The sequence below is a fragment of the Amphiura filiformis genome, chromosome 2, assembly GCF_039555335.1.
Source record: "Amphiura filiformis chromosome 2, Afil_fr2py, whole genome shotgun sequence".
In the NCBI taxonomy this organism is placed as follows: Eukaryota; Metazoa; Echinodermata; class Ophiuroidea; order Amphilepidida; family Amphiuridae; genus Amphiura; species Amphiura filiformis.
In genome coordinates, this window is record NC_092629.1 from 68622373 (window position 1) to 68649199 (window position 26827).

Below are 26827 nucleotides of genomic sequence, written 5' to 3' on the forward strand. Positions count from 1 at the left end.
TGCAGCCTGGATTAAATCCGAAATAACTTATTCAGTTATAGGTTTTAATATTCTACTATCTAAAATATTGTTTATCTAAATGTGGGCAATCAAATATACCGTTTGTAAGCAATGATAATGATACAATAAATGATGATGATGATAATAATAATAATAATAATAATAATAATAATAATAATAATAATAATAATAATAATAATAATAATAATAATAATTTCACACCTCCTTTATCCGTTTATTAAAATGTAAATTAATAATAAAAAAATATAACGCATATCGGATAAATATTAATTGCTTTGAACGTTCAAATTAACTTGTAATGATGAAAATATGACAGTGGAAATAATAAAACGTGTCTTGTGTCTATCTTTTTTGTTCTCTTCCTGGCAAAACTAAGAATTATGCTTGAGTTGATGTAGGTAAGGTTCTTGGTAACGGTAGCGACGCTAGGGTTTTTGTAATCATTATTCATAGCTAATTTAAATTCGTAAAAAGACGTACACGCAATATCGTGCTCATTCTTGTCGACATTTGTGGACACTTTGTGGCAATCTTTATCTTCTTTGGATAATAAAGGTGTGATGTGCCCTGAGTAATTTGATTTAATTTAATTATTTAACTTTGTTTACAAGCTGAAAGTATTTCATGAGATGGGAAACCCCCTTGTACGTGCAAGATAATGGTGTGGAAAGTCATTGTGGAATTCCCCAAATTAGTGTAAACAAAGTCAGATCTATGTTTGGAACTTGGAAATCCCTAGTTCAGTATATTGCACCATAGTCAGAAAACCCCCCAGGAAGTGATGTAATGTGAAAGGTGAATGTGTATAATTAATATTGGGAAATCCCAAGACTGCAGCAATGTTGTGAAAATGTGATTGAAGTAATGGTTTATTAAGAGATGATGGGTTTTTTGCATGAGTACTGATATAAAAAGCTGGAGGCTTTTGTTGGGACTTTTCAGAATGTCATGGGAGATTGAAAACTCCACATGTGTGTGATGGTCTTCGTGCTTCAAAAAGAAGTACATTTTAACCAGTTTATATAGCCAATAATTGAGCTAATTTTAATACAGCAACGAAGAAGACAGCGAGCACACAAAAGTGCTCTTCCTCATCAAAGGATTAAAAGTTCTTCTGTCAAATTGCTGGAGTTTGCTGGGTTTGTGAAGGCCACGCATCTGTCAAAAAACAGCGGAGCTGTGTTAAAGAAACCTGTTCCCTGGAAAAAGAGTGATTGGTGAAAGAAACACCATTTTTGGAGAAAGCAGCGCAAGGAGATATATTTGTGGAGAAAGCAGCGCAAGGAGATATACATGTATTTGTGGAGATAGCAGCGCAAAGGAGATTGGAGGAAGCATCATCATTTTCGTATGAGGATTTTATACGCAAGGATTTATAAATGCAAGTGTACTATGGACTTCGCTGATTTTCGCAGGACAAGTGAATAAGGATATATTACATCAGTCGTCCAGAACATTGCAAGAACTCTAGAATCACCAACAAGAAGACCGCTGGTTAAGTACCGATAGAATAAAACTGATTGTGTGATTTTATTTTAATTGTTGTTATATGTACCAAGCATACTTTTTTTTTTCAATTAAAGACTTAGCTTAAAATCAAACAGTGTATTTGTGTTGTGTATTCGTGTGAGTTCGGGTAAAAGGTGATTTTGGCCTTGAGTCAAGTACGACTCGTAACAACGTTGATAATAAAAATTGCTGATATACTTTACTAAACAATAGAATCCAAACAAAACACTAATTTCAAGACTTGGTGCATTCATATTCTTTTGTTACAATGGGCGTCGTCATCATTTCATCAACTTACTGTTGAATTTGGGTTTGGCGAATGCGGATTCATTAATCAATCGGTTATTTTTAGTCAATTTAAGGATTGTTCAATACACCAGGAGGAGTGGAAGTTTTGATAAAAAAAACATCTCGTTACCATCTCGCGTCCGCTAAAGACTTTCGGATTCTCCTCTTGTTTTCCTTTGTTTTCTCCATATAAAACTTATAATTCCCTCTATAGCCATCATGATTCGAGCATGTGATGGCCAATATATGAATATTTCAAATACATCGATCAAGCTCAAGACAAAGGGTAGTTTATTTTTTTGATAATGGTCCTCTAGTACAGGGCGCTATGGGTTTGGAATGTTATTTTCCTACAATAGTGGAACCAATGTTTTTTGGCATCCTTACACCTTCTATGCCCCCTGAGGCATGTGGTTCCCACGAAGGGTCGAAAGTCACAGTGGGCAAAACTTAAAAATAGTCCCATTATGTTATTATGTGTCTCAATTTGATCCTCTTATCACACGGAATAAAAAAATCAGTTGTCATATTTTCTACTAGTTTTGCCCACTGTGACTTTCGACCCCTCGTAGGAACCACAGGCCTCAGGTGGGCATAGAAAATGGAACCAATCATATTTGTATCCTTTCAGGTTTAAGGATGCTAAAAAACATTGGTTCCACTATTGTAGGAAAATAAAATTCCAAACCCATAGCGCCCTGTACTAGAGGACCATTATCCAACATAAAAATTTCACTCCCCTCGGGCCCGTACGCAGGGGGGGGGGGTGCGACCGCATTTCCCCAAATTTGCAAAAGTATATAAAAAGTCCCAAAATGTCAGAATTTGCGAGCGAAGCGAGCAAAAAAATCAGTTTTTTACGCTTTTTTGGTCAAAAAAGGTCCAAATTTTGGGAAGAAAGTCCACTTTTCACAAAATCGCCCCCCTTGGAAAAAAGTCCACTTTTTCAAAATCAGCACCCCCCCAAAAAAAATCCTGCGTACGGGCCTGACTCCCCTTAACATAGGAAATCTCAAACATATACTTAAAAGTATATGTTTGAGATTTCTTATGTTAAGGGAGTAATTTGAACCAGCTTTGATGAAATCGGACCATTTTATAATGTTGACCTCTGTGAATGAAATTTTTGACATTTGACATATTCGACCTTATAACTCTTGAATAATGTTATTATGTGTCTCAATTTGATCCTCTTATCACATGGAATAAAAAAAATCAGTTGTCATCCAAAAAATTATGAATTAAAATTCACAATTTAAGTGCATTTTTGTATTGTCATGTCCACCTTCAGAGTTCCTACAGGCAAAGTCCAATAGAAATATGTACAAGCATAATATATTTGACCCATAATTTCATCCGATTCTGAGGTTATAAATTTCTCAAATAAACTACTTTCCTATTTGGTCTACCGAGAGGAGTAATTTAAGACAAATTTTGGATCGGTGCATTTGGAAAATTCTGTGGCTTCTGTGCATGAGATACAAATTGACATTTGATCTTATTTACTCTATAACTCCTGAACTAAGCACCCTTGTGCAAAATGATAATGACTTTTTTTATTCCTTTAAACAATTTGATGTATTGCAACATGATAGAACAAATATTAAATTGTGTCCCTATTATGACCTACGACCCCTCGTGGGAAGCATAGGGGGCATAGAAAAATGAACAGATTCTAGTTTTATCAGTTGAGATGTAATGATGCTAAAAAAACATTGGTTTCACTAATGTAGGAAAGCTAGATGCTAACTCAAAAATCACCCCATAGCGCCCTGTACTACATTATCATATATAAGAAGTTTCATGCTCATCAAATTTACAAAAATGGACGAGATAGAGTATACCTGGTCCTCAACAATGACCTCGAATTTGGACGGCCTACCTTACCCACGGGTAATGTGGTTGGGTAAAACCAATGAGCACAAAGGATAGTTGGGTAATTACATGCAACCGTTTGGCGGTTTATTTTAGTGTTTTACGACAAGAGTAACAATTCCGGTATAGGCTTACATGCTCACAAAACAAGATCTATTTAAATGTTATTATGCTTAGTCCCAAAAGTCACAGGCATCACTACAAACACATTCTTATATGTGGAATGTTTTGCAACCTCATTATATTATGGTATCACTAAAATCACCGTCAAACCTAATGCGAAAATTCATTTAGCTGAAAATTTCTGAATTTATGGTGTAAGCTATATATTATGCATTTAAAATTTTTATCAATCTCACCAAAAATGGTTGCAATTTGTGTAAAAATCCAAGTTTTTAATGATATTTTGGAAAAATCGAGCATTTTCATACATTTGGGTGATCGGTGAACTGCTCGGTATTCTTGTATAAAACTAAAGTTTTTTTTTTTTTCATTCCCGAGAAGCCCCAAAGTAATTTCAAATCTGAACTGTTTTTCTAGTTCCTTGTCAACAAAAATTTTGTCATATATGATTTGGTGTACTGCGACCCATCAATGCATACTGCTTACTTACTTGTAGCAAAATCAGACAAAAGTTGGCATATCTAAATTTTTAGATTTGTTTAAATATTGTTTAAATGGCTCGTGTATAAGGTTCAATGCATCTCATACCTTGATTAAGTCAATTGCCCTCCCCCACATCCCTGATATCTATGTCTATCTTCTTGAAATTCGGTTATTTTATATTGTTTGTAGCCATGTTTTTAGCCTATATCTTCTAAAATGTCCTGGCGACTTTTAACTGTTTTTGTCACATGGATAACACAGTTAGAAGCCAAAAAGAGACAGGAAAAGAGAGAACAGACAGGAAGCTTAAGCTGTTTCTAATAGTCATTATTCACCACAAAGTACCCACTGGACCTTGTCCAAATCCTGTATGCCTTTCCTTATGATCTAGATTTGTGCTTCGACACTTCCTCTATTATGCCTAGAGAGTTGTGGACTTGAACTTGTGATTCAAACGAATGAAATTTATACCATATAGTTGCTAAAAAGTTTTTATTTTTCTGACATAATACATGATCATGATGAGGCATCTTATACAGCTGATGGTCGTTGGGCTGTCGTTTTTGGTAGCTATAGCATATTCCCAGCATGTCGAAGGTAAGATCAATCAGAACAAACTGTGTTGCTTGTTTTAAATATTAAATAATATAAGCGTGAGAAATTGAAAATCAAACGGAAGTAGCAGTAGCACGAATTAGATGGTAAGTTGTTGTCACTTGTTATTCAAGTTCATTTGATCCAAAAGTTAGATCACTTTTCTTGACAATTTTTTGGTTTAAGGTGTACTACACCCCCTGATCAATTTTGTGACTAATTTTGCATTTTTCTCAAAAAATAACTACACACTGGTACACAGTGAAAGAGGCTTACGCAATGCGTAATACGAATCATACACTGGAACATGGAAACATTCCAACATTACAAACTAGCGCACGAGATCAAATTAATGATGCTTAATTGTTATTCTTAATATATTAATATACAGGGAAAAGAAGAATTACGCATCGCACACTAGCACATTTAAATATGAATTTATAAATCGATTATCTGTATTCGGAGTGCCAATCACTGTGCATCATTAGCGCATGAGGCGTCTCTTGTCATTTGACTCCGTGGAACGGGCTGAAAATGAGGTAGTTGCGTAAATTCTTTTATTTCAAAAACGGAGCAGTCAATTGTCAAAATTCAAAAAAGTATGTAGGTGATATATTCCTCAACCACATCAGCTATTTAGTTGTGATTGGTTTATACGTTAAAATACCCAAACAGCTCAGTTTCCGGTGATACAGTTCTTTCAGGGACACCCTGTACCTGCCAGTAACAAAAGTTATGTATATTATAGGGGCAAGGAATCAAATTTCAGTGATTCAAGACAAGTGGTTCATTATATATGTTACCTCTTTTCTTATCATAAATAACGTACCGCTTGTCTTGAGTCACTGAAATTCCGTGTAGTAACTGGATCTTGCCCCTATAATATACATAACTTTTGTTACCAGTGTGTTATTATTTTTTGAAGAAAAAGAATAGTCACAAATTTATCAAGGGGTGTAGTACCACCTTAACAATGGCAAAACGTAAGAAAAAATAGCAATACATACCGTCGTTTTATCTTTTCAGTTTCTGTTTCCGTATCCGTAATAGTTTTTGTAAGTCATTGTTATTCTGAAGTGGTAGTCTCCCAGGTGTGACCAATCTTTTATTCTAGCCTTTTGTTAGTTACTGAAAATTTGAAGCTCGTGAATTTCAGTTTTCGTTTTGGTAAGTTATATTGATTTTTTACATAAAATCTTGAGATGTGCGGTTGGGTGCTAATCTAGACAAAAGAAGAGTCTAAATTTTACGGTCCTAAATTCACGGGAAATTGTACGGCTTCAATTGACTTGTGTTTGGTGTATATGCACTTACGCCTAGACGTAAGTGGCTCCTAAAAATAGTCTTGCATTGAAATATATACTAACCATATTGCCAAGTTATAAGCAAAAGTCTTTCATATTGGCGATGAAACGAGCGTCTAAAATAGTCAAATATCTCCCAATGAGGAGCGTACAAGTGGTGATTTGGTAATCATGTTTTATATTGAAATGCAATACAAAAGAATTGCACTGGAGCAAAGATAATGTATTCTATTCATTCGTACCAATGGTAAGCTAATCTGATAATTGGCTGGGTCTATATGTAAGGCTCGGGTTTATTTTAAATGTTATTTTGCAGAGCTTATTTTCAGTCATGGATCATACTGATAAATTTCGCAGGGAGGGAGGGAGGGAGGGAGGGAGGGAGGGAGGGAAATACTTGAAAGTGAACAAGTGGGAGGGGGGAGGAAGAAAGAGAGGAGAGGGAGAGACTGAAAGACTAGAAAGAGAAGAACTCGAGAGGAGAGAGTAGGGACTGGGGAGGGAGGGGGGAGACTGATCATGGGGGGGTCAGGAGGAAGCAAAATAGGGAGATAGACATTGATGGAAGGGCGACACTGTGGCCATGCACAAGTGCTTTGGGGTTCGACAGGCTCATAAGCGGACCTTTTGTGATTTTAGGGCTTATTTGCAACGTTTTTACAGAAAAAAAAGTGGACTTCGTCATTCGGATTGGCATGCATTTTGTCAAATCAATGTAGATCAATTTGCCAAGAGGGCGCTAGGCCATTAAAAACACTGGTGTTAACATAATTTTTTCTCTCCCAGTTTTATTGACATATCACCACTATCTAATCACCTCTATTGAAATAAGCTGATTGGTACTTCAGAGTTAACAATGAAATCAGATTACAGTAACTTACTGAATCCTTGCGTTTTCGTATCTGAACAAAGACTTACGGAAACTGAAAAGATAAAAAGACCCATAGGCTCGTTTTATCTTTTCAGTTTCCGTAAGTCTATTGTTCAGATACGAAAACGCAAGGGATTTAGTAAGTTTACTGTAACATGACTTCATTGTTAACTTTGAAGTACCAATCAGCTTATTTCAAAAGAGGCAGTTGCTTATGTCAATAAAAGCGGGAGAGACAACACCGCTGCAGGCGGTGATGGAAGCGATAGCGCCAATTTTGAGGTCGCCATTGGATTAACACATAATCATGAAATCTTCATAAACAATTCTAAATTTGTTATGTGGTGTCTTACTCTAAAACCGCCGGGGTACGACCGTGTACCACACTGCAAGTATGTTAATTTTCCATTTGTAATTGCTAACCGTGTATTTTGAATGGGGCTGTCAGCCCTGTATCTTCGCCAGCCTCGTACGTCACGTGTTGCGCTTCCTATGCCGCCTGACCGCTGTTTTTAATGGCCTAGCGCCCTCTCGTCTTTGATGCATGCCATCCGAATGACAAAGTCCACTTTTTTCTGTAAAAACGTTGAAAATAAGCTCTAAAATCACAAAAGGCCCGCTTATGAGCATATCGCACCCCAATGCACTTGTGCAGGGCCACAGTGTCGCCCTTCCCTCGTATCAATGTATATCTCCCTATTTTGCTTCCTCCTGTCCCCCCCCCCCATGATCAGTCTCCCCACTCCCTCCCCGCACTGCAAAAAAAAGTGTTCTGAACTTGCACACTCAAAATTGTAACACTTATTGAACATATTTAAGTGTACTGATTGCGAACACCAAGTGTTCCAGACTTTAACACAACAGTATAATTTGTGAACATTATGTATGTCAGAATGTTCAATAAGTGTTACAAAAAGGGATACAATACGGCTACGCAAAGCAAGGTACAATGGGTCAATGTATAAATGTACACCTTTGTCCGAAATTTAATTGTAACAACAGACTCAGTAGTAAATTACAGCAAACCTAGGCCTATGCATGTTTGACGAGTGCAACATCGCAATTACATCTATTCCATCAGGCATGCCATGGCATGAAATCGACCCGCATACTGACCAGTTGTAAGACACACTCGTCAGAGGTTTAGGCCTACAGTATAATTCACATTAGGCCTATATCAAATTGCAGACTATTTGCACACTGTCTGACCATGTGACTATTGCATGGTCATGATTGATAAGCTTACTGCGCATTCATTAAAATGCACTAAAACCATGCAATACAAAAACGATGAATTTACATTTTTAGTCTCAGGCGAGCATTGTATGCAATATGCCTATAATAGTGTTGTGAAAATTGTAGATTAAACATACAGTGTTCGTTTTATGAACATTTAGTGAATGATGAACACTATGTGTTTAAAAGTTTCCTCTGACGTTATGTTACGAACACTAAGCATTACAAAAGTGAATGCTGTATGTTAAATAGGCCTATATGTCGAATTTGAACAGATGGTGTTCTAATGCTGAACACTTCAAACACTATGTGTTAAAAGTTTCCTCTGACATTATGTTACGAACACTAAGCGTTCTGAAATTGAATACAGTATGTCAAAATTTGAACAGGTGGTGTTTTAATGCTGAACACTTCAAACACTATCTGTTTAAAAGTTTCCTCTGACGTTATGTTACGAACACTAAGCATTATGGTTACGAACACCAAGCATAATGAAATTGAATACAGTGTGTCAAATTTTGCACAGGTGGTGTTCTAATGTTGAACACTTTTTTTGCAGTGCGGTCCCCCGGTCCCTACTCTCTCCTCTCGAGTTCTTCTCTTTCTAGTCTTTCCGTCTCTCCCTCTCCTCTCTTTCTTCCTCACCCCCTCCCACTCTCGCTTGTTCAGTCTCAACTTAAGTATCTCCTCCTCCCTCCCTCCCCCTCGCGAAATTTATCAGTATGATCCATGACTGAAAATAAGCTCTGCAAAAATAAACATTTAAAATAAACCCGAGTCTTGCATATAGTGCCAACCAATTATCAGATTAGCTTGCCATGAATAGAATAAATTATCTTTGCTCCAATGCAATTCTTTTTGTATTGCATTTCAATATAAAACATGATTACCAAATCACCACTTGTACGCGCCTCATTGGGAGATAATTGACTATTTTAGACGCTCGTTTCATCGCCAATATGAAAGACTTTTGCTTATAACTTGGCAACATGGTTAGTATATATTTCAATGCAAGACTTTTTACGAGCCACTTACGTCTAGGCGTAAGTGCATATACACCAAACACAAGTCAATTGAAGCCGTGCAATTTACCGCGAATTTAGGACCGTAACATTTAGACTCTTCTTTTGTCTAGATTGGCACCCAACCGCACATCTCAAGGTTTTATGTAAAAAATTAATATAACTTACCAAAACGAAAACTGAAATTCACGAGCTTCAAATTTTCAGTAACTAACAAAAGGCTAGAATAAAAGATTGGTCATACCTGGGAGACTACCACTTCAGAATAACAATGACTTACAAAAACTATTACGGATACGGAAACAGAAACTGAAAAGATAAAACGACGGATAGTATGGTAATTAACATATTTTGTGAACATCAACGACGAACCCAGTATAAACTTGCCAGTGGTTATTCAGAGATACTGACCTTTAAAGTATTGGCCTATTGCAGCTGAAATCTAAACACCTTGGGTGACTCCATTTAGAATCCACACTCCCTGTGTGGGAAATTAAGGTCATATTTTCCATAGTGGGTGTATGGTGTTTAATTGCAATTCCTATTTCTTTGCGGAATAGACTAAGACGAATCCAGTGTAAAGTCGCAATTCTGAGAGTTTCTTAGATTGAAAATAATTGAAATCTCTTTAAAACACGCTTTAAAATGATATATCACTTGTCATAATTACTTGAGAAACGGGTGCTCAAAAAGCTATTTTTCTCTTGAAAATCAGTTGATTTAAAGAAATATTACATAGGCTTGTGTGCCTTATGTGCAGGGACAGGCGATTTGCCCGGGAAAATCTTTCTTCTTTCTCCTTCAGCAGGTCAATAAAATGCTACTAGTGCCAGTCGCTTACGTCGATTTTGACCAAACTTCGCCACAAGAAGCACTAACCCAAGCTTAATTATAGGTTACACACAGATAAAGGCCAAAGGTCATAATTTCGCGAAAATCTTTACAAATGCTACTCCTCCTTTAGATTACATGCTATGACCACCAAACTTGATCACCAAACTAGATACCCATTAAGGCTTAAAACTCGATCTACTGCGCCCCCCCTCCCCATTACATAATGGGTTATAGATTTATTTATTTATTTATTTATTTATTTGTTTATTTGCTTTCCCTAAATAGATTTATGCGGATACCCTCGTGTCCGTGGTAAAATTGTCGGCGGAAAAATTTCGAAACACGGGCAATCACCATGGATGGCCATGTTGTGGTCCAATGCTTTTAGAAAACATGTGTGTGGAGGAGTATTGTTGAACCAAAAATGGATTGTAACCACAGCTCAATGTTTCAGCGACCATGGACTTAACAGCTCGGACACGTAAATATATTTAGTAGGCCTAGTCGTAAGGTTCTTAAGCCGTTTTTACACGAGAAAATATGCCTTGCCTGCATAATAATCATAAATCCTATTTTGATGACATGCCCTGGTGATGCATCATACATGGGGATATTTTTTTCTAGCAATATGATCTCAATCTGGGTGCTGTGTGACCCATGAAACCACAGATGTGTCTAAGCAGATAATTCATGACAAATGTGTGTAAAAACATTCCAGAGAAACACTCTGCATTATTATTATGCATTATTATGTGCAGAGGTACATTATTCTTACAGGCATTCCAGCAACCATAATTTAGATAAATGGAAAAAAAAAAGTTTGGGAATTTAATCAGGTGGATGATAAGCTGGTGATGACGTTACATCTGTTTCTGCCAATCACTTTCACCTTATCATATTCCAATGATTAATTTCTTACATACAAATAGTTTAAGCCCGATGTTTATATAGGATCAGTTTGCATTAAGGGGGTAAACTTTCCGAACGGCCCGCAAAAATCGCTTGCCCCCCCTTCTCGGTCCGCCAAAAATCTTTGCCCCCCCCCACCCCCCATTTGCATATGCCAACATTTTTGGGATCCGAAGTTGCAAACCTTAAATGGCCTAGATGTATGTTGCGAGCAGGTAAATTTGCATACTAAAGAGTTTCCGGGCTGTTTTCCTAAGCCTTTTAGAGCGTTTTTAAAAGGCGCCCCATGAACGTGTGCAAAAAAAATCGCTTGCCTCCCCTCACAGCTGGCCAAAATTGCTCCCCCCCCCATTGTACCCTACCACCAGGGCTCATAATTATTACACAGCCCCTACTAGTATATCTAGGATCAGAGATGTATCCGTCTTGTATACGAGACAAAGAAATTTCAATGACATGAGAAAATATGGCGCAGATGCGGCTATGGTCTGTATTTTAGTTGAATAAATCGTCCATGCGAGTGTGCCGTCTTGAGATGTTAATTTGTATGTTGGTCACTTGGATGATGATGATGATGATGATGATGATGATGATGATGATGATGATGATGGTGATGATGATGATGATGATGATGATGATGATGATGATGATGATGATGATGATGATGATGATGATGATGATGATGATGATCCGTCATAATTTTTTGTAATCCACTGCTAAAAGCTTATAGATCACTGAATGTTCTTTTTTTTAAAGGGAGTCGTTTATTATTGTTCTTGGGGAGCATAGTAGAACAGAGGATGACGGAACGGAAGTCAAAGTTGGCGTGGAAACAGTCGTCATCAATCCGAACTTTGACGTAAATACATATGACTCGGATATTGCTTTGATTAAATTCCGACAACCTATCACATACACAGATTACATTTCTCCCCGTAAGTATATGGCAGCAGGCTCCACACGGCCCTGCATGGTGCTAACAACTCAAAGTGTTCATAGTTCTGGTCGCTAGGGTTCAAATCCCCGCACAGGCATGGAATCCTACGTAATATGTATCATGTTCGCTTCCATCTAGCGATCAATAACCTGAATAACCATTGTGCAATTCAATTCAATGCACAAGCTCATACACATGTGGTTCTTTGATGTCAATCGCATACAATATAACCCAATAATGAACGTTGGTCAAAAGACGAGCTTACTGAAGTGAAAAAGTATGTACATGCAGATTCATCATTTATGCATATTGCCTTGAAAATCATAAAAAGCAACTGATTGATCAACCCAAATAATCTTATAAGCGTTATTTCTAAACCAAATTTCAAAACCACAAAGTGTTTTACCTGACTTTTGATCCAGAAATGTATGAATTTGATGAGAAATTGTGATGAAAAATAATATTTTACAAGTCAGATTCAGAAAGAGAAAATCTCATTACACACGTTAATTACATCACAATCCAAACATAGATGGTTAAGTTCATGGAGAATGTTACAAACTGTTGTATGTTTTGCCATATTGTTTTTCTATAGGGGATAATGTTTTATCGTTAAAATCGGACATGAAAACCTATCAAAAACACAACAAAAACGTGCATTGCTATTTGTATGCATGAAACAAATTATAAGAATTGTACAGAAGTGACCTAATACTTTCTTGAGAAAGCGCATGGTCCGATGCTAGAATCTTGGCAAGGACACTCTGGTGAAATAAAGAAAAATATATGTGATTGATTTTGTGTGACTTTTGAGCGTTAAATGTTTCAAAATTTAAAAATGAACAAAATGCGAGTCACTATGATGTCATCAACATGACAATAATATTCATGATAAATAATTATTGCTCCCTACAAAAGAAATGGTTAACAAATGGTTTGAATACATCGCACGACCTTATAGTAACTGTATCTAGAAATTTGTGCAAGTTACTTGTCAATTTTCGCCAGAAACGAGCTTTTTCTACGGTTACTGCCCAGCTCATTAGCGCGATATGGGATATTCTTTACCTCGAGTTTACTGCCCTCTGTTGACGACAGGGCTTCGAACTCTTATCAAGGCGAGCTAAGAAGTGCAGGGCCGTGTCCAAGGGCTGTTCCAGGAATTTTCATAATTTGAGACACGATCCGATCCAATCAGTAGACCAAATTAGGGAATAATGAAATCAAGATACATGTATTAAACCGATTTCCCTCAAAAATATGTCGGAAACTTTGATTTTTGAAATGCCAGAAACAAACATGAAATTATACATTATGATATTGCACAGTAAAATAGCTTTCAAGTACTCTTTTTAATTTTGAAAATTGCCGGTTTTAATCTTGAAATATAGGTATTCTATACGCTACGAACATACTTCATTCTCAATCCGTTCGACAGATTACAGTAAATTATCTGTATAACGAACACCAAGCACTGCGTACGACTCGTGTATTGTCCATTATACATGTAGATTATGTTTGACTCGTGAAATGAATCAAAAATGAGTTGTGTTTTTCATATGATATGAGAGACCATAGTCAGGACAATAGAAATTGTCGCAATAAAATAGAAATATGCTCATGCGTGGATGGTATGCATGATTAAAAGTACCAAAAACATTACTCGTTGATGGTCGATAGACGTCCCAATAAATCGGTCAGTTCTACAGCATAGATATCCATGGCTAACGATGGTTAACTATGGAAACATGTTAAAGGACATCAAGAAAATTTTCTAAGTTATTTATTTTGAGCTCTTTCGAGACGAGTAATGGATATATTCTGTAGATTTGGGTTTTGTCTGTGACTGCTAATGTGAGGCCGTCGTAGGTCGTACGGGGCTCAAACTCGGTGGGTGGGTGTAGTTTTGTCCTGGCAAGAAGAAGTTTATGTTAGTTTTAAAGTCATCTGACACCGGGGTCCGCTCCCAGGGGTCATCTGAGGTCAAATTACTAAAAAGTGTCGTATGGGCATGAAACTTGGTAGGTACAGTCAACATTTAAAACAACATTTTTGAAGGTCATTTTGGGGTCATCCAAGGTCACCACGGGTCATCTGAGGTCAAATTAGTAAAAACTCATATATGGGCATGAAACTTGGTGGGTACAGTCAACATTTAGAGTTATAAGTTTAGATCATTTTGGGGTCATCCAAGGTCAACCAGGGGTCATCTGAGGTCAAATTACTAAAACTGTCGTATGGGCATGAAACTTGGTGGGTACAGTTAACATTTAGAGCCAAATTTTGGAAGGTCATTTTGGGGTCGCCAGGGTCATCTGAGGTCAAATTAGTAAAAACTGTCATATGGGCATGTCACCATCAGCCTGGTAATCGCGCCCAGGCGAGAACCGCCAAATATGGTAACCGCCTAGTCTATTTTAAAACTGATGCATCAATGACTATGTTCATCATGTCATTATTGTATCATTCTCACATACATTAGGAAATGAATTTGGAGAATAGAGGCCTTGCATGTGACATATCATCCCGTAAATATGGCGGACTACTCAAATGCATTCAACAAAAGCATGATTGCAATCAAATAGGTTGATGACAACATTTGACTGAATGGACTGCACTCCGCCATAACTACGGTGAAGGACACCGGCTCAAATCCTTTGTTTGGAGCCAATCGATAAATTTCATGCAGGGCCTCTATACTTTCTGTTAATAAAATACTATGCTGACCTCACACTCCAGTAATTTCAGATCATTGAGCTCAGTAATACATCAAAGAATGTCTTCCAATTCATGAAAACAAATAGATAATCTGCATATCGGATTAAAAGCTTGAGGCATTTCAATTGCAAGGCTCATTACTTATACACCAACAACAACATAGGCCTACAAGTGTATATAATGTAGCATGTGCACACATTATCATGTTGTGGATGGTGAATCAAGCTGCAGTGCCTACCCATTCCCAAATAAATGCAGTGACCAACCGGTGTTCACTCATGATTGACGTACTGATCATTATGTATTATTTAAACTCATAGGTTTTGGCAATTTGGGATGGGGTGGGTTCAAAATGACCCCATAGGATTATACAGGGGGTAAAAATTTCAAATTGCTCAAATACCCCTTTCAAATATATCAAATTATTTAAATAAATAAATAAATAAATAAATAAATAAATAAATAAATAAATAAATAAATAAATAAATAAATAAATAAATAAATAAATAAATAAATGAAAAAAATTGAACAAATTGTAGCGTAGCATTAAAATCATAATAACCATTGCTGGCAAGCGGATTCGAACCAACGATATTGACATTACCAGTCTGATGCTCTAACACTGAGCTATGCCATCATCTAGTAATGAGGGTCGAGTTTTTAGCGTATACAGTGTTTGTCTGTGATAATGCCGTCTTGTGAAATAAATAAATATAAAATCTCAATTTTTAATTTAAATTTATTTGGTAATTTTCTAACCTATATTTTCTTTAGAGCAGGGACAAATATTTCCCTTTTATCCAATTTGGCCGCTAAATAAGAATCTACTTCTTTTTATTACTGATTTAATTCCGCGATTTGTTCCATTCAGCAATATCAAAGATTAATGTCAAGCATCTCACGACAGATATTTAGTTGGCTTAGTGGTTTTGCACAGTGCTTTTTAACCGGGAGGTACCGAGATCGATTCCCACCTGTGCCTGCAATTTTTTTTCAAGACTGGGAAATAATAACCTGACATTCGCCGCTGACATTCGTACTGCAGAAGCGGAGTTGTAACTTGTTAAACTTTGCTCCTTCCGTAAAAGGGTACATTATTTTGGCACTACATTATTTCTTTTTTTCCACATTGCTGGTATTAAATATCAAATGGTCATAATTGGCAGTCACTTCAAATCATCGCCAACTGAACGAGGTTCAGGAATGTCCTCTCATTGTTAATTGTTGGTTAACCCACCACTTGAACAGGATTTAACCAAAGCAAACAAAGACTTAAGCTTTTTACGAATGCTATACATAAGTATAAGCTTATTATCCTCTTCAACAATAGGATTAAAGATTGGTGCTTGACTGGAATTACGTGCTAGTGTCATTGGTTATTGTTAAAAGGCAATAAGGTGTGTAATTGCAATATTTCCTCTGAATAGGAAAGACTCTCTACATCGAACCATGGGTGCTGGTGGTTCGAATTAAGCCCGATCCTGACTCCACTTTGCAGCGGTATGCGATGCTGCGATGCTTTTCAAACATCTCAGCATCCCGCGATGAAATTAAAATGTACAGGTGGAGTCAGTATGGGCTTTAGGAGAATGTATCTTCCAAACCCAATTCGAAATGATGCGCTTGAGAATTCAACAATATAAATAATGGTAGCTCTATTATAATACACATTAATGATTTAAGCAGATAAAATTCCAAAATATAATACGTTTTCTGTCTTTGCTTGTCACGTGGTAGGCCTATGTTGAAGTTGCGATTATATTTTTAAATAAGTTTCAAATGAATAACAACAAGACAAGTGGCCGAGTGGTCTAAGGCGCTAGGCTCATAGAGTACTAAGCCGTGCGCCGTGAGTTCGAACCCCGCCTCTGCCAAACTTTAAAAGAAGTAAATTAAAATTTTACTTTAATTTTAATTTCATATTTGGGAAATGTGACTGGGAGAATTTATGTATGGCGTGGAGTGGTGTGATAGGGCATGTACTTTAACTGGCCGGCGCGGTCCGGTGACTTTATTGGGCGTTTTATCGTAGGTCAACGAGTAATGATGTATGAAAAAGAGAAAAATTCATCAAAAAGGCGCTAAAAATATTACTAATACAAGGTTTGTGGAACAGTAGCCTTGTGAGTGAATTGTTATACGAAGTCTTATGTTTAAATTAGACATACCTTTCGAAATTCAAATTTCTTATTCAATCCAGAGCCTCTCTATGGTGTGCTACTTTGATTACAAAAACATAACCTTTTGAAAACAAAGGGTTCAGTAAAAAAGAAATGTTTGTGATTTCACCACTGGGACCTCCCTTTTTAATAATCAGTAGATACCCATTCGAACCAGGTACCATTAAGTGTTGTCATCGATTAATCTTTCTATCTCTTATTATGTAAAAAACAATGGGTGATAACGTCTACTTAAAATTGGAGATATTCAACATGATCCCTTACCTTTAATGAAAATGGTATAGGTCTAAAAAGAGTACAGCATCATTTCTATGTTATCGGTCTACAAAGTCGCAAAAACCGCGCCAGATTCCGTACGTTTATTCTCGAGATATTTTGAATTATGTAACAATACTTCAATTCGGCGCGAGATACTTTTTACCATAAACCAGGCAGAGTCCATACGCTATTGTGTTTATGCTAAAGTTATTACGTAATCAAGTATTCAACATCGCTAATACATACTTGTTTTGAAAGACAAAAGTACAAACTTGTATTTAGCGTTTCAGTCATCCAAGTCATGCATGAGCGGAGATATACCACAGTTGCGGGAACTTATTGACCAGCCCTCGTATAATACCTTGATAATAAAACGTTCAAAAACAGATTGGTTTGAAGTTTGATTTAATGCTCTACAAAGTCAATATGACATGTACTAATATTGTAGTCATTTTCAGTAGCATCATCACCAAAAGTCTTACAATTAACGCCTAATGGATGGCAACGTCCATACAATTTTTAAAATTACATTAGTTTGATCATGTTGATGAACAGAGAAAATTAAAAATGTTTGCCGCCGTGCTTAACTTCTTGGCTTGGGTATAAAAAAAAATTCTACTCATGAACCCGAGGTCCATCACTTTCAGACAGGTCACAAGTCTTCGTGTCCTTCTTCTTCTTAGGGACTTGATTTCTCACCAAATGGAGCAAGCACATCTACCATCTCTTGAAAGCCTCGAGTTTGCTTCAAAGCTACATTGAAGGGTAGCCTCATCAACAATTAAACCAAGATTTTTAACTGCAAATGGCTAAATATCTGCACATGCATGATGCGTTCATCATGTCCATGAGGACGTGCGTGTGCTGTAACTTAGAGAATTATTTCAGCACCTGAAGTCTACCCTTTATAGGAAAAAGAACTGAACATGAAATACTTCAATCACCTGCAAAGCTTTTTTATGTGAATATTTTGCCTTTTTCAGTGTGTCTACCAAATGAAATTCAAGAACAAGCACTAGTTATACCTGGGAAAGAAGGTGTAATAACAGGATGGGGTAGGGAGGGTGACTTTGCACCTTCTTCGAGAGATCTCAAGCGGGTATGTTTTTGAATCCCATGTTTACTCACGTAAAAGCTGTGAATGATCACATCATTTGATTACGTTACATACAAATGACATTGCATGTATAATAATGTTACGCGTTCGCCTGCAATGTACACATTGCCTAAACCTAAACCTAAACCTGTTAATAATAAGTTTGTATTATGTTTGCGTATAACAATACCAACTAGATCTGACTACAGATCTGGACCTAGCCGGGGCCGTAAATGCCAGTCTTAAAGTTTGACCTTTGACCGCTAAATATTTTTAACATGTTTAGAATGTCGTAAGAATAATTCCTGTTGAATTTGAGCTCAATTTGACCAATTTTAAAATTTGACCTTTGACCCCTAAACTTTGACATTTGTGGTCATTAATATTTTTAACATGTTTCGAATCCGTAAGGATCAGATCATTCCTGTTAAATTTGAGCTCGATTGGACTAATTTTAACATTTGACCTTTGACCCCTAAACTTTGGCCTTTGGGGTTACAAATATTTTTAGTATGTTTAGGATGTCATAAGGATGATTTCTGTGCAAGTGGCATCAGCATACTATGTTACATGTAGCAGATATGAATTTTTGAAGATTTTTAGATTTTAACCGGAAATTCCCCCTTAATGACCTTTGACCCAAAATCGGAGAATAACTTTTGTGTACCTGTTAAGGTCAATGCATGTGTGTAAGTACCAACTCTATACTACCTAATTTGTGCGAGAAATAGCATTTTGAAGGTATTTCGTAAATGACCGGAAGTGACCCATAAATGACCTTTGATCCCAAATCGTAGAGCAGCTTTTGTGTACCTGCGACGGGCAATGCATGTGTGCAAGTCCCAACTCTGAGCCATGAAATTTGTGGAAGGAATAGCATTTTAAGAGTCAACATAATCTGAGTACAAGCCGACGAACAGGAAATAAGGTTAATGGGTCAATTTGACCTTCGACCCCTAAACCGCTGGGGTCATAAATATTTTTAACGTGTTTAGAATGTCATAAGAATGGTTCCTGTTGAATTTGAGCTCGATTGGACCTTTGACCCCTATAACTTGACCCCTGGGTCACTAAATGCATTTTTTTTCGTGTTTAGAGTGTCACAATGGTTATTACTATCGAGTTCGAGCCCAATCCAAGCATGTCGGTGATTTAACCTTTGACCTCTATGACGTGACCCCTGGGTCACGGATGTGGTAAACTGTACTTGTTTTGTGTTTAGGATGTCACAAGGATTACTCCTGGTGAATTTCAGCTCAATCGGAGCTTGTTTGTAGATTTTGACCTTTGACCTTTAACTTTGACCTATGGGGTTGAGACTATCATTGACCTCCCCTACCAATAATGTTGCATCACTGTAGCAATAATGGGCCCTATTCGTCTTCCATAGGCTGAGATATAGCCCATTTGGCTAAATTTTAAGCATTTTATCGAGTGTCAGAAATAACCTTAAATGACCTTTGACCCCAATTTTGTGACCCTGCAGTAAACATCAGTCAATGGCCATGCAAGTGTGCAAGTGACATCACCTAGCTATTTCACACATAGCAGATATGAATTTTTGAATTTTTTAGATTTTGACCGGAAATGACCCTTTAATGACCTTTGACCCCTTATCTGAGCATACCCTATAGAGACTGACTAAAGTTGAGTCACATGACTTGACCATGTCATCATCGCATGAAATTTGTGGAAGGAGTAGCATTTTTTGTGAAATCAACATTTTTGGCCATGAGGTCAAGGTCAAAGGTCACAGCCAGGTCAAAGTCAAATGGATGTTTGGCCTAGCCCAGTGGTCATTTGTGTCAAGTATGGATGAAATCTGTTAATCCCTGGTGGAGCTGGATGTAGTTAATCATGTGTTGCCAGAAGAAGAAAGAAAGAAGAATTAGAACTAGTGGCAAATGGTGGTCATAGAACACAAACCTAGCTGGGGTGTGTTGGTGTTGTGGAGGTATCTGACCCCTGCAAAATGTTCCAAAAATATTCACCTGGTCATGAGGTTTGTTGTCACCAAGTTTGAGTCCCGTACTCCTTACAGATGTCCAGAAAATGCAACTTTAAGATTTGACCTCAGATGACCTTTGACCTGACCTCTGCGAAATGTTCCAAAAATGTACCCCTTAGAGATGTCCAGAAAATTCATTTCTAAGATTTGACCTCTGCATGACCTCTGCCCTGACCCCTGTAAAATGTTCCCCTGGTCATGAGATTTGTTGCCACTGAGTTTGAGCCCCATACCCCATATCCAGAAAATGAAATTATAAGATTTGATCCCAGATAACCTTTGACCTGACCCCTGCAAAGTGTTCCAAAATGTTCCCCTGATCATTAAGTTTGTTGTCACCAAGTTTGAGCCCGTACCCCTTACAGATATCCAGGAAATGCATTTTTGAAATTTGACCTCTGCATGACCTTTGCCCTGACCCCTGCAAAATGTTCTCCTGGTCATGAGATTTGTTGTCACCGAGTTTGAGCCCCATACCCCTTACAGATGTCCAGATAATGCAATTGTAAGATATTACCACCTTAATGACCTTTGACCCCAATTCTGTATGCAAGTTATAGGCGTGTGGTATAGCTGATGCATATGCAAATGACATCATTGTACTATATAATATGTGGCAGAAGAAGCATTTTGAAGGTATTTGGTTATATACCGGAAATGCCCCTTTAATGACCTTTGACCCCAATTCTGTTTATACCCTATGGGCATTGGATATAGCCGATACATATGTGCAAGTTCCGTATTTGTAGGGTGTGACATGTAGGAGGAGAAGCATTTTGAAGTTTGTTGCCAGAAAGAAGAGGAATCGGATAGAAAAACAGGACCTAGCTCGGGGGGTTGTAAACCCCCCAGCTAGGTACGAAGACAGAACAAGCCTACGTAAGACGTCGGCTTGTAAGAATTGGAAGAAGACAGAACAAGCCGACGTGAGACGTCGGCTTGTAAGAAAGAAGAATTGGAAGAAGACAGAACAAGCCGACGTGAGACGTCGGCTTGTAAGAAAGAAACAGTTAGATTTCAAGACATAGCCGGTGTCCTGGCTAGGTAATAACGTTTACGTGGTTCAACAAGTTTGATATATCCGGCATTAATATGGTGACTGTGGTCCAACATGCTTTCTTGCCGATCCATCATCTATTCATTAAAAACATTTGATTCGGACTAGCGCAGTGTTTTTCAGATTCGGACTAGCGCAGTGTTTTTCAGATTCGGACTAGCGCAGTGTTTTTCAGATTCAGACTAGCGCAGTGTTTTTCAGATTTTATTATTTATTTATTTATTGCATCATATTTACCCAAGGTTGGCCCGATCAGCTAAAATGCTGTTCTTACACGGGGCCCTGCATAACATTAAAAAACATACAGATACATGAGTAATATAAAGCATCAACATATAAAGCATAATTAAATAGAGTATACCAATTTACAAGTACTTAAACTAATACAATGTTAAGAACAAATCATTACAAAGTATTACTAATATGGCACAAAATTATAAGCAAATATATTGCACAAATCCGAATCAAAAGTAAACTCATATTGAATTCATATTCTCATATCACCCGCAAACATCCACCACTACACATCTCCCCACACACCATTCTCGTCCTTATATCCCCACTACCACACAAACACATACACCTCCCATACTACTACACCTCTCACGTACAAACTCGCACCCTATACACCTTCTCCCCCCCCACACACACACACACCCACATACACACACATAATTATATGCAAACATAAAATGAAGATACTGTTTATCATGATGTTTTGTGCGCATCAACCATGATGAACAAAAAAATAACAATATCATAATAGGATACAAATAACAACCATATTCATAAACATTTACCATATTCATAAACATTTACCAAAATATACGAATGCAAAATAGACCAGTAGGCCATAGGTCCAAAAACAACAAATGTTATGTTCGGACTAGCGCAGTGTTTTTTTTAGATTCGGACTAGCGCAGTGTTTTTCAGATTTGGACTAGCGCTGTGGTTTCCAATTTCGGACTAGCGTTATGGTTTTCAGTTTCGGACTAATGCCGTGTTTTTATTATTATTATTATTATTATTATTATTATTAAAGAACATTTCTATAGCGCTCTACAAATAACACAAGCTTTTGCTCCAAAACGAACATGACAAAATACATATAAAGTAAACAACAACAATAAATTACACATTAGGAAAAAGGTATGTCTTCAGAAGCCGCTTAAAAGCAGCCGCAGATTCCGCTTCTCTAACATAAACAGGGAGCTTGTTCCAGAGCTGGGGCCCGAAAACGGTGAAACAGCAATCCCCGGCTCTTTTATTTGAGCGAACTGTAAAGAGCCTTGTTTTGTCAGGTGATGAGCGAAGTCTGCGACTGCTTCTAGATGAATCTGGGTGATTATAAAGTGTGACAAGATCTTGTAAATAAGCCGGAGCAGTACCTGATATGCAGTTGTATATGTGTAACATGATTTTGAAATTCATTCTTTCTTTCACCGGGAGCCAATGGAGGGTATTCAACAATTCGGCAGAGCACCTGTCTCGTCCACATGCAAAGATGTGGCTGCCTTATTTTGGAGACGCTGCAGCCGTTTTAGGTCCATTTCACGGGCACCATACATGAGGGAGATTTTTTAGATTCGGACTAGCGCAGTGTCGAACTGAAGAAGTGTTTTCCAGATTCAAACTAGCGTAATGTATTTCGGATTCGTACTAGCGGCGTGTCGGACTGAAAAATTGTTTGCAGATTCGGACTAGCGGCGTGTCGGACTATTGGTTTTTCATTTTCTGAAGAGCGCAGTGTTTTTCATTTTCGGACTGACGCACCCCTAAGTATAGGGAATGTGTGTAGTCGGACTAGCGGCGTGTCGTTTTAGCGGCGTGTCGGACTGAGCGGTGCACCCCGGATTAAGATGTGTCGTGGTGAATTAAGGATATGTCATGGTAGGGTGCGGGGTGTAGATTAAGATGTGTTTTTAAGGATGATGTCACGGGCACATAAATTTGTGCTTTTTCAAGCACAACTGTATTTCTGTTTCTTAGGTAAGGCTATCCATAGTCGATCAGCAAGAATGTCTTGATGCACACAACTACTTAGTTACCAGTAATATGTTCTGTGCGGCAGCTACAAACCGAGATGCGTGCTCTGGAGACAGTGGAGGCCCGCTTGCAATGCAGGTATGAAAAAATATATACATTTGAAATTACTATATTGGACGCAATAACATTTGCGGATGATATTAATAATAATAACAGCACTTAATAGAGCGCTTTTCCAACCTGATCAAAGTACTTTACAAAGATACAAAATATAATACAAAAACATATAATACCTAAAAAAAGGCTTAAAAACAGCATCAATTAGTACAAGTGAGGTTTTAGGTTACTCTTGAAACTATCTACAGTGGGTGAAACTCTGATGTTTAAAGGGATGTTGTTCCACAGTTTGGGTCCCTGTTCACTGAAAGACCTATCACCAATTAATCTGTTGCTCCTGGGGACAACTAGACGAGTTGCGTCTAACGCCGAGCGTAAACCCTCTCTGGTTGGGATATAGATCGTCAAACAATAACCCTTATTTCTAGGTGTACAGAAATTTCGTTTACCCCCACTTCCAGGCCGTAATTCGCCTGGGTCACCATATTGGAGTATTTTTAGTGTATATATTTCTGTGTATAATATTTGTGTATTTGCCAAATGCCAAATATGGGCATTGCGACCAATATTTATGAATATTGCATTATATGTGTAGGAAAAGTAGCCGAATGGTATCCAAATTTGGCTAGAATATACTTTATGGTCGATACTATCGAGTGAGTTTGATATTTTTATGAATAAATTGTAGTAAATTTCATTTTAGTATGAATGGCAGCCATATCCACATTCATTACGAAACAGTGAAATGATTGGTTGAAATTGCATCAGGTACCTGTGTCGGTAACATATTCAAATCAATAGTAATTGTGATGTTTTGTCCAAAATATATTTTTAGCAAGATACGGCTTTCGAAAGGAGTGGATACGTACAATTGGTCTATACCCTTGAGTGTGTGATTATTACGTCGTCAATTCACCATACACTCAAAAATGTACTAAAATAAAAATCGTAAAAAATGTTAATATCATTTTCAAAATTTAGATTTAAGACAGGATAAAATGTACTTTTGTGCTACTTGTCTGCAATTATCATGTCTGTAGCTTTATATTAAGATACAAAACAACGAATATTTTGTGGAAACTTGATGCGTATTTTGTGACTTCTTCGCTTAGTGAACGATTTTACTTGCTCATTAATTGAAAGATCTCCACGCTTTATTGAAAGGAGAGGTCACATCTACAGGTAAGCATATGGGCGCAGAATAATAATAATAATAATAATAATAATAATAATAATAATAATAATAATAATAATAATAATAATAATAATAATAATAATAATAATAATAATAATAATAATAACCTTTCATTTAGAAGGGTTTAGAATAGACCACAATATCTCTATTGGGTTAAGACCTTTCTTCATCCATTCTCTAGCAATTTCTCTCTCCTTGAACAAGCCACCGTCGGGTTTTTTTGGACGCCATCTTTAAATTCTCTGAGGTTTGTGGTTCTCTAAATTCCTCAAAACACACGTCTGTCCACACTACAAGAAATGCATAATGCCTGGAGAATTTTTATACCATGCATGCCTTAAGAACATTCATAGCAAGTAATCCTGAGGGCAAAAGCTGATGGCGCTCTAACTATAGTGATGATAGGCTTGGGGCATACCGGACATAAGGGCGGAACGAACTTTTTGCGCACCGTATAATAATAATAATAATAATAATAATAATAATGAAATTTATAACGCAGTATCCGTAGTTGCAAAATTAGCAATTTGGAATGTACTGAACTCAGTAAATGTAATGCGACCGAGGACTGTTGTAAACATCGGGTTTTTTTTCAGATAGTGAGAATGAAGATGATGAACACTTCTGATAAGTAAAGTTAGTTGCATTACTAGCTCGTGTCATATTGTAATTTTAAGCCACTTTGTCCCGTATGCACAAAACAAGTTAAACCAGGTCTAACTTTAATCCTGGTCTAAACAATGAGGTACAACAAACAGTACCGACTTCGCCATTGTTGCTTGTCATTTACGGAGAGCAAAATGGTTATTTCGCTATGGGCCGGTAAAATAATCCAGAGGTGCACTATTTTGCACTCCATGAGTGACAAACTAACATGGTGAAGTACTGTGCAATATGTCCCATATGTCCGCTTCACTTAGTGACGTATAATATTAGAGCTAGATATATCCTATATTCTTAAACACTTGAGAACGTTCCTGCAATCTTATTGGTTCTTACCCGTGTGATATGACACGATATCACACGGGTCAGCGCGTGTGCAGCAATGCGATACGCGTACTTGCTACTTGAACCAATCGGAGGCGCATAGCAACAACGGGACTGATCGATTTTAAGCCATAGGTAGTTCCTTGTAAAATGTAGGATTTAATTTGATTAGAATTTGTTAATACTTATGTTATTTCTATTTGAATTGAAGTGTTTAAGAATGAGAATAAAGGTACTGTTTTTAACCGCTGTCGTGCATCTATCGTCTCATATAACACGGGCGACATCATTATTTTTGGCGTAAAAGAACTCGGCTTCGCCTCGTTGTTTTGATGTCGCCCGTGTTATATGAGACGATAGATGCACTCCAGTGGCTAAAACCAATACCTTTATTCTCTAAATAGGTTTTCCTTTCTAAGTATAAACATTACAGTTGAATAGTTTAACTATGCTGACGTTCTAGCTTAGACCAGGTCTAAATTCGACTTGGTCTAACTTGTTTCGTGCATACGGCTCTTTAATTTTAATTCATTCCCTTGCATATTGCCGTAATTATAATCATATATTGGTACGCGTCATGTTCCTGTCAATAGACTCCCATTTTGAGGCAAATATGCCACACAATGACCCCCTTTTTCATCAGCTTACACCCAATGACCGCTTTTTAAAAAAATCTGCCACCCAATGACCCCCTTTATTATCAGCTTTTCGCCAATTTTGCCAATTTTTCGTGCGCATTTAAAAAACATTTTACATTTCTGTAGCCATTTAGCCGCAAAATTGCTAGTTTTTTGCACATTTTTGCCCAGAAAGATACATTTTCACGGCCAATGATGCCCAATGTTTAACATTTCACAACTGAATGACCCCCATTTTCTTGGAAGCCCCACTGAATGACCCTCTTTTTCGACAAAAATCGCCATGATACACCCCTAGTGACACGATCTGGTCCATGGGGGCTAAAGGAGGCATGAAAATTGAGTTACTGTAATTATTACATTATACATACAATAGGCTATCATTTACTGAAAACACCAAAGATCTAGCATACTTGATTCTAAAGTTTATGAAGTTTTTTGATGCTTATTTTCATATGTATTTTATTGTTTTTACTCCATATTTTTACCATTATCTCAGTTTTAAATTTGCCGCCTTTGGCCCCCATGGACCAGATCGTGTCACATTCTAGTGCCCCCCCCGGCCTTAGTCTAACCTGCCG

At 37.3% G+C, this 26827-nt stretch overlaps 1 protein-coding gene across 1 annotated transcript in view; it reads left to right on the forward strand.

Annotated features, from left to right (window-relative positions):
- The first annotated feature begins 4783 nt into the window (after positions 1-4783).
- The window catches only part of LOC140146550 (ovochymase-like), a 35238-nt gene continuing 13194 nt past the window's right edge, over positions 4784-26827 (forward strand). The window contains exons 1-5 of the mRNA XM_072168424.1: positions 4784-4896; positions 10446-10641; positions 11826-12004; positions 18146-18261; positions 23313-23447. Coding sequence (XP_072024525.1) covers positions 4812-4896; positions 10446-10641; positions 11826-12004; positions 18146-18261; positions 23313-23447 — 711 coding nt within the window. The 5' untranslated portion in view covers positions 4784-4811. The remainder of the gene's footprint in view (positions 4897-10445; positions 10642-11825; positions 12005-18145; positions 18262-23312; positions 23448-26827) is intronic.